General features: G+C 50.8%; 1 protein-coding gene across 1 annotated transcript in view; it reads left to right on the forward strand.

The window, feature by feature from the left end:
- The window catches only part of LOC131266082 (uncharacterized), a 127,344-nt gene that overhangs the window by 84,832 nt on the left and 27,859 nt on the right, over positions 1-14,653 (forward strand). The window contains exons 25-45 of the mRNA XM_058268435.1: positions 44-361; positions 600-926; positions 1,783-2,103; positions 2,206-2,520; positions 2,616-2,939; positions 3,011-3,334; positions 3,468-3,782; positions 3,910-4,230; positions 4,792-5,121; positions 5,233-5,544; positions 5,775-6,098; positions 6,225-7,181; positions 7,273-8,238; positions 9,539-9,859; positions 10,106-10,417; positions 10,494-11,504; positions 11,588-12,238; positions 12,485-12,796; positions 12,873-13,205; positions 13,272-13,883; positions 13,967-14,617. Of these exons, the coding sequence (XP_058124418.1) occupies positions 44-361; positions 600-926; positions 1,783-2,103; positions 2,206-2,520; positions 2,616-2,939; positions 3,011-3,334; positions 3,468-3,782; positions 3,910-4,230; positions 4,792-5,121; positions 5,233-5,544; positions 5,775-6,098; positions 6,225-7,181; positions 7,273-8,238; positions 9,539-9,859; positions 10,106-10,417; positions 10,494-11,504; positions 11,588-12,238; positions 12,485-12,796; positions 12,873-13,205; positions 13,272-13,883; positions 13,967-14,617 (9,657 nt within the window). The remainder of the gene's footprint in view (positions 1-43; positions 362-599; positions 927-1,782; positions 2,104-2,205; positions 2,521-2,615; positions 2,940-3,010; positions 3,335-3,467; positions 3,783-3,909; positions 4,231-4,791; positions 5,122-5,232; positions 5,545-5,774; positions 6,099-6,224; positions 7,182-7,272; positions 8,239-9,538; positions 9,860-10,105; positions 10,418-10,493; positions 11,505-11,587; positions 12,239-12,484; positions 12,797-12,872; positions 13,206-13,271; positions 13,884-13,966; positions 14,618-14,653) is intronic.

Raw genomic sequence — 14,653 nt, forward strand, 5'->3', positions numbered from 1 at the left:
ATTACTGCTCCGTCCGTGCCCGTCCTACAATGGCTGTCGTTAGATCCGCCCGCACGCCATCCGCTCGATCCTTGCTCACCGTCTCCGTGCGGTCCGTACAGTATCTGCCGAGTGCTGGACAATCATCCGGTCTGCTCGTGTCAGATCAGCTGTTCTGGCGTTCCGCCCAACTGTCGACCGGAGTGTCTGATTAACGCCGAATGTCCGCGCGACCGAACGTGTCTCAACCAGCGGTGCGTGGATCCTTGCCCGGGCACCTGCGGCTTTAATGCCCGGTGCCGCGTTGTCAACCACAATCCGATCTGCAGCTGCAATCCCGGGTTCATTGGGGATCCGTTTGTTCAGTGCTCACCGGAGCCAAGTAAGAAATTGCTTTGTTTTTTTCTGTCCTGCGACGACCGCCATTTGCTATGACCACCGCTACGCCAAGCATACGAAAAAACCCTCCTTGATAAAACCTCCTCCCCCATTGATCTGCCTTAAGCTTAGTGCTGCAATATGCTGCTGCATTCGGTCGTCGCCGTCCCAAATGGAAAAAAATAGCTAAAAATTCTCTTTTCCACCCTGCGAACGTCTTGCGATCGATCCGCCTTGTATAGAACAACCGCTGCTGGAGGAGGAGTACCGCAATCCGTGCGATCCGTCACCGTGCGGTGTGAACTCGCTGTGCAAGGTCCACAACAACAACCGGGCTGTTTGCTCGTGCTTGCCCAACTACGTCGGTCGCCCGCCATCCTGTAGGCCGGAGTGCACGGTTGACTCGGAGTGTCCGATGAACCTGGCGTGCATCAACGAAAAGTGTCGCAATCCCTGCCACGGATCGTGTGGTGCCAACACGGACTGCACCGTGGTGGCACACAAGCCACTGTGCAGTTGCACTCCCGGCTACACCGGAGATCCATTCGCTGGCTGCAGTTTCTTGCTGAGTAAGCCCCGAAAGCACACTTTTTGCCGAATCGCTTCTCGCTAGCGGTAACATTTGGTCATGCCAACGGACAGCGTTCGTTGTCCACTAACCGGCAAACGCTTCCACAATAGCTTCTTCGTCGCTTCAGAGGTGTTGCCAGTACCTCAGCGTTCAAATATCACCAATCGTGATTGCATTTTACAATTGCATCCATAACAAATTGACCAGCAGCATATTCTGCACGAATGGGTACAGACAATTAATGGTCAAGCTTTGAATCTACACGCACAATTTCAATGGAAACACAGTACACGAAAATGCTTCGTTTAAACAATCCTGGGAGTTGCACAACAGGCACACACACACACAAGATACACCCTCGAACATGAAATATCAATCCACGAGTGGTACACTTTAACAACTGATCGCTTTCAGCTTTCAGCTTTACAAGCTGAAGACAATCCATCCAGCGAAATGCATTGTCACATTAATCAATCGCTGCATTTAAGCAAGTGAAAGATTGCATTAAAACGTTTATCATCCCATTGGTTTCAATCAATACTCAATAGTGAGGCCTTTGTCTTTGCACTCAGGTCTTACTTCAATAAATTGCTTATAGGCACAATGGCAAGTAATCCGTCAGCAAGCCAAGCTTACACATAACGGTGCTTCTTATACACATGCTCAACACACCGGCATCCTTGCGATGGGAATTCGCTAGTGATTAACTTACCGACACAACACCATTTGAAAAACAATTATGACATTTAAAACTAGTTATAATTTGCTATTTGGAAATGATGCTTTCAACAAACTAATATTGCCGCTCGCTGGAACTATCTAAACCGTGTACGAAAACCTCCATTGCCTTCCAGTTATTGAGGACGAAACGCCCATGCCGTGCAATCCGAGCCCGTGCGGTGCGAATGCACTGTGCAAGGAGCGAAACGGGGCCGGATCGTGCACATGCGTCCCGGAGTACTTCGGCGATCCGTACGTGGGCTGCCGACCCGAGTGCGTCATGAACAGTGACTGCCCGCGTACGCGCTCATGCATCAATAACAAATGTCAGGATCCATGCCCGGGCACCTGTGGCTCCAATGCGGAGTGCCACGTCGTGAATCACTCGCCTAGCTGCGTCTGCGTTGCCGGCTACGTTGGCAATCCGTTCACCGAGTGTAGACCGCAGCCAGAAAGTAAGGAACCAGCGACCAAGCGCGGCTAGCCTTGTACAATTTCTAACTCGCAAAATCTTTCTCCTCTGTTGTTTGTTTCACTTGAATGGTAACAATGGGCAGTTCGGGACGAACCAGTACGGCAACCATGCCAACCGTCCCCCTGTGGACCGAACAGCGTTTGTCGGGAGATTAACGGGCATGCCGTGTGCACCTGCCGGCAGGACTACATCGGGTCACCGCCCAACTGCCGACCGGAGTGTGTGGTCAGTTCGGAATGTCCGCTAGATAAGGCTTGCGTTCGAACCAAGTGTACCGACCCGTGCCCGGGAACGTGCGGCTTTAACGCACGCTGCCAGGTCGTTAACCACAATCCGATCTGCAGTTGTCAGGCTGGTTTTACCGGGGATCCCTTCGTGCGCTGTATTTCAGAAGAACGTAAGAGAGTTCGTCCGTCGTTTTGCGGCGTTTTCTATCGTCGTGGGGTTCTAATAGTTTGCCGTTTGTTTTGCTTCAACTGAATTCCGCCTTAGGTCGCCCAGTCGTGCAGGAAACACCCGCCGATCCCTGTACACCCTCCCCGTGCGGTCCAAATTCGCAATGTAAAGCAGTGGGCCATACGGCTGCCTGCTCTTGTTTGCCGAACTATGTCGGGCGAGCGCCAAACTGTCGCCCCGAATGTACATCCAACTCGCAGTGCACCCCTATGAAGGCTTGCATCAACGAGCGATGTGGCGATCCCTGTCCAGGATCCTGTGGTTCGAACGCGCTTTGCAGCGTGCAGAACCACCAGCCCAGCTGTCGCTGCGTTGACGGATACGACGGTGATCCATACACCTCGTGCAGTCTAACCATAAGTAAGAGCTTTCGAGCGCCGGAATTGCGATTGATGTGCGAATTTCTAACTCTGCCATTTGCCTTTGAACAGTCTACCGGGAGCCGGAAATAGTGGATCCGTGCAATCCGTCGCCGTGTGGCGTCAATGCTGAGTGCAACGTGCGCAATAATGCCGGTTCGTGCACGTGCGTGAAGGACTACTTCGGTGATCCGTACCACGAGTGCCGGCCGGAGTGCATGCTCAGCTCGGACTGCCCGAAGACGCGGGCGTGCTTGAACAACAAGTGCGTTGATCCGTGCCCGGGCATGTGCGGCATCAATGCGGAGTGCTTCGTCATGAACCATTCGCCCTCCTGCTCCTGTCTGCCGGGATACACCGGGAATCCGTCGCAGGCTTGCCGGGAGATACCGAAACGTAGGTTTTTTGTTTGGTGAAGGCCTCCCCGAGCCTCACTATCCTCGTTCTGAGCACTGAGCTTTTCTAACGGCTTGTTCCTTTACCCATTCCCATTTCTGTGTCCACCCGTGTGTGTGTGCGCGCGTTTTAGAAATCGAGCATACGCCCATCGATCCGTGTCGTCCGTCGCCCTGCGGTCCGTACAGCGAGTGTCGGAACGTGAACGACCATGCTGTCTGCTCGTGTCAGAGCAACTACATCGGTACGCCACCGGCCTGCCGTCCAGAGTGTACAATTAGCTCTGATTGCTCCCTGGACAAGGCGTGCGTCCGGCAGAAGTGCGTGGACCCGTGCCCGGGAACGTGCGGTTTCAACGCCCGCTGCCAGGTGGTCAACCACAATCCCATCTGTAGCTGCCCATCCGGCTTCACAGGCGATCCGTTCGAACGTTGCGTTCCGGAAGAAAGTAAGCTCCGCTCCTCGTTCGCTATTGCTTTGATCTCTCGCCGCTTGCGTACACCTGGAAACTTCTTGCAAACGTCATGAGTAACACCGTTTTCTCCCTTTTTCGTCGTTACCACCTCCGCCTCTAGAGCAAGTAGTCCTAGCTGAACCTACGAACCCGTGCCTTCCGTCGCCGTGCGGACCGAACTCGCAGTGTCGAGCGGTCGGTAACGTGCCCGCGTGCTCGTGCCTGCCCAACTACGTTGGGCGCGCCCCGAACTGCCGCCCGGAGTGCACGATCAATGCGGAGTGCGCCGGCAATCTGGCGTGCGTCAACGAGCGGTGCGCCGACCCGTGTCCGGGCTCGTGCGGCCCGAACGCCGTGTGTCGGGTGATCGAACACTCTCCTACCTGCTCCTGCCAGACTGGATACACAGGAGATCCCTTTTCCGGATGTACAGTTATTCCTTGTAAGATTTCTTCTATCTCTTCCTACTATCTATTCTTACTATGCGTCGAGAATGGTGGAAAATCGTAGATCATTCCGTTGCCCAACGAGACAGGGTGTACCGGTTGCGTTTTCCACGGTTCTCCCTTGTATATGTGTAGATAAAATGTAGCTCCTAAGTATGTGTGTGCATGAACGTAGCTGTGAAAAATAGCGAGTCACGGTTGTTTGCGAACCCGAGGAAAAGTCCTGCAAAACGGAAACGATTCATCTTGTTTCGCAATTAACGTCGGTGACCCGTTATCTCGTGGCATTATTGCTTCCATTCTGAAGGTTAATGTGGATCGAAACAAAACTTCTCTTCTTAAATTGTTTTGCACAACACCTTCCAAAACAGTTACCGTTTTGTTACTCGCATTAACAATCAGGATGGAGCAGTATGTATGTTTGTACTCTATGTAAAATAGATAGTCTTTTAAGGCAACATGTAAACTGATTGTAAGTAATTGTAAATGTATGTGTACATTATCTGTGTGTTTGGTGCATGGGTTACCTACTATGTAAACTATCTCTTTCCTTGTAGTAACACCTGTTCGCGAAGAACCGCAAGATCCGTGCAATCCATCGCCCTGCGGCTCGAACGCCGTTTGTAAGGAAAGGAACGGTGCCGGGTCATGCACTTGCCTGCCGGATTACTTTGGCGATCCGTACAGCGGCTGCCGGCCAGAGTGTGTCACCAATAGCGATTGTCCGCGCGTACGGGCTTGCGTGAACAATAAGTGTGCCGATCCGTGCCCGGGTGTGTGCGGCATCGATGCCGAATGTTATGTGGTGAACCATTCGCCGAGCTGTGCATGCCGTCCCGGCTACACTGGCGATCCGTTCACGCAGTGTCGACCTGAAGAGCAACCCAGTAAGGACGGTTTCAATTTTTCACAATTGAACACACCTGCCAGCGGTTTTTATCCTCCCGAATGCTCACCCTGGACAACTTTCTACTTTCTTTCACGAATGACCTTTCTAGAGCAAAATGAACCGATCAATCCTTGTTCACCGTCGCCGTGCGGAGCGAATAGCATTTGCAGGGAAGCGAACGGCCACGCCGTTTGCACCTGTTTGGCTGGCTTTATCGGCACACCGCCGAACTGTCGGCCGGAATGCGTTGTCAGCTCCGAGTGCGCACTTGATAAGGCTTGCATCGGGCAGAAGTGTACCGATCCGTGCCCGGGAACCTGTGGCCAGAACGCTCGCTGTCAGGTGGTGAATCACAATCCGATCTGCAGCTGCTCGCTCGGCTTCACCGGAGATCCGTTTGTCCGCTGCGTGCCCGTGGAAAGTAAGCAGCTGCCCGTTTTTTATTCAACCCTTTTTTGGGTGCTCGTTGCTTTGCCAACACGCGATGTGTCGCATGGTGGCTTTTATTGGCCCAGATTCTCACTCGTGTTTTTTCTCTCTTCTTCGAATTTGAAACCCCGTCCCGTTTCTGCTTTCTCGCTCTGCGCATACTGTATCTTTCGCTTTATCGCTTTCTTGCTCTCCATCTCCTATGCACCGTCTCTTGCGTAGAAGCTCCAGTGGTGCAAGATCCGGTTGATCCGTGCATACCGTCACCCTGTGGGCCAAACTCCGTCTGCCGAGCCATCGGGACGACGCCTGCATGCTCTTGTCTGCCCAACTACGTCGGCCGAGCACCAAACTGCCGTCCAGAGTGCATGCTCAATGCCGAGTGTCCCGCCACGCAGGCTTGTGTAAATGAACGGTGTACTAATCCCTGTGTGGGCTCTTGTGGTATTAACGCACGTTGTACAGTTGTGAAGCACAATCCGATCTGCGAGTGTGAGACAGGATTTACCGGTGATCCGTTCTCCGTTTGTACAGAAATAACGACCAGTAAGCATCCTTCCTGTACCTCCCTATCCTGATGTTCACTCACATTGTCATTTCAGCATCCTTCAACAGGTGTCGTTGACGTTGTTTATTGTCAATTAATTTAATGCTTTATACAATCCATTCTAGTACGCGACATCGAACCAGTCAACCCGTGCAACCCGTCGCCGTGTGGCGCCAACGCGGTATGCAAGGAGCGAAACGGAGCCGGTTCGTGTACATGCATGCCGGAGTACTTCGGCGACCCGTACACAGGTTGCCGCCCGGAATGCGTGCAGAATACTGACTGCGACAAGTCGAAGGCGTGCGTGAACAACAAGTGTCGCGATCCGTGCCCAGGAGTGTGTGGCCTCAATGCCGAGTGCGTGGTGCAGAACCACGGTCCGGTATGCTACTGTCTGGAGGGATACACTGGTGATCCGAGCAGCACCTGCACCCTGCAGGAGATCGTAACGGAACGACCGAAAACACCGGGCTGTCAACCGTCCCCCTGTGGACCCAACAGTCAGTGTCGGGAAATCAATGGCCATCCGGTGTGCTCCTGCCTGGCAGGATACATCGGTACGCCGCCCATGTGTCGACCGGAGTGCGTGGTCAGCTCGGAATGCAGCCAGGACCGGGCATGCCTCAATAAAAAGTGCATTGATCCGTGTCCAGGAACGTGCGGCACGGAGGCGCGCTGCCAGGTTGTGAACCACAATCCTATCTGTAGCTGTCCGCCGGGCTTCACGGGCGATCCATTTATACAGTGTGTGAAAAAGGAAGAGCAGAAGGATATTCCTCCATTGAACCCATGCGTACCTTCACCCTGCGGCCCGAATGCAAACTGTCGTGCCGTCGGCGGTCAACCGGCGTGCTCGTGTGCACCGAATTATATTGGCAGGCCGCCAAACTGTCGTCCGGAGTGCACGAGAGATGCAGAATGTTCAAGTAACTTGGCTTGCCAGAACGAACGCTGCGTTGACCCGTGTGCCGCCGGATGTGGACAGAATGCTGTGTGTCGAGTGATCAACCACAAGCCAATCTGTACCTGCGATGACGGTTTTGAAGGAAATCCGTTGGAACAGTGCAGCCGTATTTTGCCTCGTAAGTACTCACCGTCGATTGTCGATCACTGCACCCGTTTGCATTGAGAATTATGTTTATTTCTTATCTTATTCTAACTTATTTATCATAGCTACCACTGAACGCTTGACGCCGTGCACACCTTCACCGTGCGGACCAAACGCAGAATGTCGCGAGCGAAACAATGCTGGAGCCTGCTACTGTTTGGCTGGTTACGAAGGTAATCCATACGATGTGTTCTCCGGATGCAGACGCGAGTGCGACGTTAACTCCGACTGCTCCGATAAATTGGCTTGCGTGCAGTACAAGTGTGTCGATCCGTGTCCTGGTGCTTGCGGAACGCAGGCTGTATGTGAAATTCAAAACCATGTGCCAACCTGCATCTGCCCGGAGGGTATGGTAGGAGATCCGTTCGTACGCTGCGAGCTTCGCTTGGCCGAACCAGTCACGCCGGCTCCACCCGTGTGCAATAAGTTCACGTGTGGACCGAACAGTATTTGCCGCATCCAAAACGGTGTGGCCGTATGCAAATGCCAACCAGATATGGTCGGTAGCCCGCCGAACTGCCGACCGGAGTGCCAGCAGAACAACGACTGCGAAGCACAACGTGCTTGCGTTAACTTCAAGTGCATCGACCCCTGCCCGGGGGCGTGTGGACAGAATGCCAACTGCAATATCATCAACCACAATCCGATCTGCAGCTGTGCGCCAGGATTCACAGGCGATCCGTTTACCCGGTGCTATAAAGAAGTTGTCCCAGTGTCAACGACCGAAACACCGCGAGCATTGTGCACTCCTTCGCCATGTGGACCGAACGCAGAGTGCAAAGTTGTTGGCAATCGGGAAGCTTGTTCCTGCTTGCCAGGATACATCGGGTCACCACCAAGTTGTCGTCCAGAGTGCATTTTAAGCACTGAGTGTGCCGACAACCAAGCGTGCATTAGGCAAAAGTGTACCGATCCATGCCCAGGCTCATGCGGTCTCAACGCGAAATGCTCTGTATCACGACACACACCAAGCTGTAGCTGTGACGTTGGATTCACTGGAGATCCGTTCACCGGTTGTCAGCCTGTCATTGGTGAGTACTTTTAATATTTCTGCTTTTAAGAAAACATTATGAAGATTCAACCGAGGTTATACGACATAACAACGTATTTTCTTATTAGTGGTGCAAACAAAATTTTCTTTTTAAAGCTTCATATCAATGTACGATTTGTAACGTCGTATAACCTCAGTTTTATTTGGTTCCATCTATGGCATCTACTTTAATTTTAGGTGGCATTAAAAACATGGTTAGGTTTTTGCTTTCAATCCATTTGAATAAGTTTGAATTCATAGGCATGCCATTAGCAGTGACTATGGATATAATCGATTTTCGGATGAACTCTATTCGTTATAACATGATTTTAGACAAATGTGTTTGTGTTAAAACATTACACAACAAAACAATCATTACGAGTGAATTCTGAAGAAAATGTTCATGGCTTTTTCGAGTTGACATAAAATGGACTGCTTGCTTAAGCATGATGCAACCATATGTATCCAAGCAGCAACATGTTGATTTGCTTCTTTCAAGCATCATTAAATGCTTTGCTAGGAAAAAGAAACAGCTATCTGCCTAATTGGTGTTAAAATGAATGTTGTTTTTCAATACACAATATATTCGTGTATTTATGGAATGATTTGGGAACTTTTCAAATAGAATCTCATTACTTTATTTTTGGCATGCTATGTATCAGCTTGATCTTTCAGATGATTCTTTATCCAATTAAAAACTATACACTATTGTTCGAAACAAATTAAGACAACGTTGAGAATAAACATATTAATTTAAAATCCCATTGTCCACGCCCGCTGTCAAATAATTTTTGATTTGGAATTTGGAAAGTAATGCTTTTTGTGCGTAACATTCAGTAGGTTTCAAAACCAAGCACATTTAAAAAGTTTCCTCAGGCTATTTCAAGAAACTTTATACTTTAAAAAAAGTTCCCAAATTATACCCTTAGACATATATTACGGCAAAAATAAATTTAAGCTTGGGGCTTTATGCTTGGTACGCTTCATTCAATGAGAATTCAAGAAGGTAAGTTTTGGAATTCTCCACCTTTAGTCACGCACGCAGCCAACTCTTGCCCAATATATCACAAAAATATCGACAACGAAAAACGCAAACACAAACTATGCAATTGGGAAAACACTCGCTTCGTTCAGTTGTCCGCTTCAGCAAATATTTATCGTTCAAACGTAGTCGCAATACAGAGGTCAAGGTTAAGGATACCCGCTTCACAAACAGCTTGCACAATACATCCACCTTATAAGCAGCATGTACAGTTGCAATAGAATCTCGTACCGACTTTTTCCCTGTTTGAACCTTACAGAGGATACACCAGTACTGTCTCCTTGCGACCCGAGTCCATGCGGTGCCAACGCCCGGTGCAGGGAACAAAACGGTGCTGGAGCATGTACATGTATTGAGGATCACTTTGGAAACCCTTACGAAGGATGCCGTCCAGAGTGTGTGCTCAATTCGGATTGTCCGTCAAACAGGGCATGTGTGAGAAACAAGTGTCAGGATCCTTGTCCTGGCACCTGCGGTCAGAACGCTGACTGTCAAGTCGTCAATCACTTGCCCTCGTGTACCTGTTTCCCTGGATATGAAGGAGATCCATTCCGATATTGTGACATTCAACAGAGAGAACGTAAGAATCTCAACTCTTATGCCTGATGCGTGCTTAGTTCTTGCTTCATTCGACTGAGCTTAGTTACTTAGAATATCTGCCCGTGACTTGCCTTCACTAAGACTCTTTGACGAAACTCCCCAAACAAACAATGACGCTATGACGAGTACGACTTCGCAAATCCCTTCCCAGTGCCCTTGCTTTTCGCCACCTGTTATGTTACCCCCCACATTCTGAAACACACCCTGTCTTTCCCCTTGTCTACAGCGGTGCAAGAGTACGTTAATCCTTGCCAACCGAGTCCCTGTGGTCCGAACAGCCAATGCCGAGAGGTGAATGGACAGGCCGTTTGTTCGTGTCTGCCAACCTATGTAGGCTCGCCTCCAGGATGTCGTCCGGAGTGTGTAGTGAGCTCGGAATGCGCCTTGGACAAGGCATGTGTCAACCAGAAGTGTGTTGACCCGTGTCCAGGAACGTGTGGCACCAATGCAAGATGCAACGTCAACAACCACAGTCCCATCTGCTCGTGTCAATCAGGATTCACTGGCGATCCGTTCACAAGATGTTACCCCATACCACGTAAGGCCTTTCCGCTTGACTCAATCCTTCGTGCCGATCTTCAACTCCGCTGTGTCTCTACTCTTTTCCACTATAGCTCCGGTTCAAGATATGCCTATCGCTCCCAGGAATCCATGCTTCCCTTCTCCGTGTGGTCCAAATTCTCAATGTCGAGATATCAATGGAAGTCCCTCTTGCTCATGTTTGGCCAATTATATTGGAGCTCCGCCAAATTGTCGACCTGAGTGTTCGATCAACGCGGAGTGTCCAAGTAACCAGGCTTGCATGAACGAGAAGTGTCGAGACCCTTGTCTTGGATCGTGTGGTATCAACGCAAGATGCAACGTGATCAACCACACTCCTATATGCTCTTGCGAAGAAGGATATACTGGAGATCCCTTCACCAGTTGTCGACCTATGCCTCCACCACGTAAGAATCCCCCCACGATCGGTTGTGTCCCAGATCTCTTGATAACTTGGTCCCTTCATCCAACAGCACCTGAACCGGTCAACGATGATCCCTGCAATCCATCGCCATGTGGAGCGAATGCTCAGTGTCAGGACGGTATTTGCACATGTCTTCCCGAATATCAAGGAGATCCTTACCGAGGATGCAGACCAGAGTGCGTCTTGAACTCGGACTGCGCTCGGGATAGGGCCTGTATTCGTAGCAAATGTGTCGATCCTTGCCCGGGTACATGTGGACAAGATGCGTTATGCGAGGTGATCAATCACATTCCGATGTGCCGATGCCCGGATGGGATGGCCGGAAACGCATTTGTGCAGTGTCGTCCACAGCAAACGCCAGTCGTGACGAATCCGTGCAGTCCATCGCCGTGCGGACCGAATAGCCAATGTCGCGAAATCAACGGACAGGCCGTGTGCTCTTGCGTGCCTGGATTCTTAGGAAGTCCTCCGACTTGTCGACCAGAGTGTGTTGTGAGTGCTGAATGCCCTCAGAACCAGGCTTGTTCAAACCAAAAATGTAGGGATCCTTGCCCTGGAACATGCGGAGTGGGAGCTAGATGTTCAGTTATCAATCACAACCCGATATGCAGCTGCCCAGAAAGGTTCACGGGTGACCCCTTCGTTCGTTGTCAGCAAATGAGTATGTTTCATCCTTTCTTGTTTTTTGTTCCTGAGTTTTGTTACTCACGATCGTCTCTTTACAACGTTCTTGATCACTTTCAGTCGAGCCGCCTGTACAAATGACTCCTACCAATCCATGCCAACCGTCTCCTTGTGGGCCGAACGCCCAATGCCGTGCAGTAGGCGATTCGCCATCTTGTACATGCGTGGAGGGTATGATAGGTGCTCCGCCTAATTGCCGACCGGAATGTATCAGCAATTCCGATTGTTCTAATAACTTGGCTTGCATACGCCAAAAGTGTCAAGATCCGTGTCCTGGGGCCTGTGGAGCCAATGCCGAATGCAGGGTTGTTAGTCATACACCCATGTGTATTTGCGCTGTTGGATACACAGGAGATCCGTTCACGCAGTGCGTACCATTCCAACAAGATACGCCCAAAGGTCAGACGACACCTTGCATACCCAACCCATGTGGCGCCAACGCTCAGTGCAGGGAACAAAACGGTGCTGGAGCATGTACATGTATTGAGGATCACTTTGGAAACCCTTACGAAGGATGCCGTCCAGAGTGTGTGCTCAATTCGGATTGTCCGTCAAACAGGGCATGTGTGAGAAACAAGTGTCAGGATCCTTGTCCTGGCACCTGCGGTCAGAACGCTGACTGTCAAGTCGTCAATCACTTGCCCTCGTGTACCTGTTTCCCTGGATATGAAGGAGATCCATTCCGATATTGTGACATTCAACAGAGAGAACGTAAGAATCTCAACTCTTATGCCTGATGCGTGCTTAGTTCTTGCTTCATTCGACTGAGCTTAGTTACTTAGAATATCTGCCCGTGACTTGCCTTCACTAAGACTCTTTGACGAAACTCCCCAAACAAACAATGACGCTATGACGAGTACGACTTCGCAAATCCCTTCCCAGTGCCCTTGCTTTTCGCCACCTGTTATGTTACCCCCCACATTCTGAAACACACCCTGTCTTTCCCCTTGTCTACAGCGGTGCAAGAGTACGTTAATCCTTGCCAACCGAGTCCCTGTGGTCCGAACAGCCAATGCCGAGAGGTGAATGGACAGGCCGTTTGTTCGTGTCTGCCAACCTATGTAGGCTCGCCTCCAGGATGTCGTCCGGAGTGTGTAGTGAGCTCGGAATGCGCCTTGGACAAGGCATGTGTCAACCAGAAGTGTGTTGACCCGTGTCCAGGAACGTGTGGCACCAATGCAAGATGCAACGTCAACAACCACAGTCCCATCTGCTCGTGTCAATCAGGATTCACTGGCGATCCGTTCACAAGATGTTACCCCATACCACGTAAGGCCTTTCCGCTTGACTCAATCCTTCGTGCCGATCTTCAACTCCGCTGTGTCTCTACTCTTTTCCACTATAGCTCCGGTTCAAGAGATGCCTATCGCTCCCAGGAACCCATGTGCTCCTTCCCCATGCGGTCCAAACTCTCAATGTCGAGATATCAATGGAAGTCCCTCTTGCTCATGTTTGGCCAATTATATTGGAGCTCCGCCAAATTGTCGACCTGAGTGTTCGATCAACGCGGAGTGTCCAAGTAACCAGGCTTGCATGAACGAGAAGTGTCGAGACCCTTGTCCTGGATCGTGTGGTATCAACGCAAGATGCAACGTGATCAACCACACTCCTATATGCTCTTGCGAAGAAGGATATACTGGAGATCCCTTCACCAGTTGTCGACCTATGCCTCCACCACGTAAGAATCCCCCCACGATCGGTTGTGTCCCAGATCTCTTGATAACTTGGTCCCTTCATCCAACAGCACCTGAACCGGTCAACGATGATCCCTGCAATCCATCGCCATGTGGAGCGAATGCTCAGTGTCAGGACGGTATTTGCACATGTTTGCCAGAATATCAAGGCGATCCATACCGAGGCTGCAGGCCAGAGTGCGTCTTGAACTCAGACTGCGCTCGGGATAGGGCCTGTATTCGTAGCAAATGTGTCGATCCTTGCCCGGGTACATGTGGACAAGATGCGTTATGCGAGGTGATCAATCACATTCCGATGTGCCGATGCCCGGATGGGATGGCCGGAAACGCATTTGTGCAGTGTCGTCCACAGCAAACGCCAGTCGTGACGAATCCGTGCAGTCCATCGCCGTGCGGACCGAATAGCCAATGTCGCGAAATCAACGGACAGGCCGTGTGCTCTTGCGTGCCTGGATTCTTAGGAAGTCCTCCGACTTGTCGACCAGAGTGTGTTGTGAGTGCTGAATGCCCTCAGAACCAGGCTTGTTCAAACCAAAAATGTAGGGATCCTTGCCCTGGAACATGCGGAGTGGGAGCTAGATGTTCAGTTATCAATCACAACCCGATATGCAGCTGCCCAGAAAGGTTCACGGGTGACCCCTTCGTTCGTTGTCAGCAAATGAGTATGTTTCTTCCCTTCTTGTTTTTTGTTCCTGAGTTTTGTTACTCACGATCGTCTCTTTACAACGTTCTTGATCACTTTCAGTCGAGCCGCCTGTACAAATGACTCCTACCAATCCATGCCAACCGTCTCCTTGTGGGCCGAACGCCCAATGCCGTGCAGTAGGCGATTCGCCATCTTGTACATGCGTGGAGGGTATGATAGGTGCTCCGCCTAATTGCCGACCGGAATGTATCAGCAATTCCGATTGTTCTAATAACTTGGCTTGCATACGCCAAAAGTGTCAAGATCCGTGTCCTGGGGCCTGTGGAGCCAATGCCGAATGCAGGGTTGTTAGTCATACACCCATGTGTATTTGCGCTGTTGGATACACAGGAGATCCGTTCACGCAGTGCGTACCATTCCAACAAGATACGCCCAAAGATCAGACGACACCTTGCATACCCAACCCATGTGGCGCCAACGCTCAGTGCAGGGAACAAAACGGTGCTGGAGCATGTACATGTATTGAGGATCACTTTGGAAACCCTTACGAAGGATGCCGTCCAGAGTGTGTGCTCAATTCGGATTGTCCGTCAAACAGGGCATGTGTGAGAAACAAGTGTCAGGATCCTTGTCCTGGCACCTGCGGTCAGAACGCTGACTGTCAAGTCGTCAATCACTTGCCCTCGTGTACCTGTTTCCCTGGATATGAAGGAGATCCATTCCGATATTGTGACATTCAACAGAGAGAACGTAAGAATCTCAACTCTTATGCCTGATGCGTGCTTA

Source organism: Anopheles coustani, chromosome 2 (assembly GCF_943734705.1).
Source record: "Anopheles coustani chromosome 2, idAnoCousDA_361_x.2, whole genome shotgun sequence".
Classification (NCBI taxonomy): domain Eukaryota; kingdom Metazoa; phylum Arthropoda; class Insecta; order Diptera; family Culicidae; genus Anopheles; species Anopheles coustani.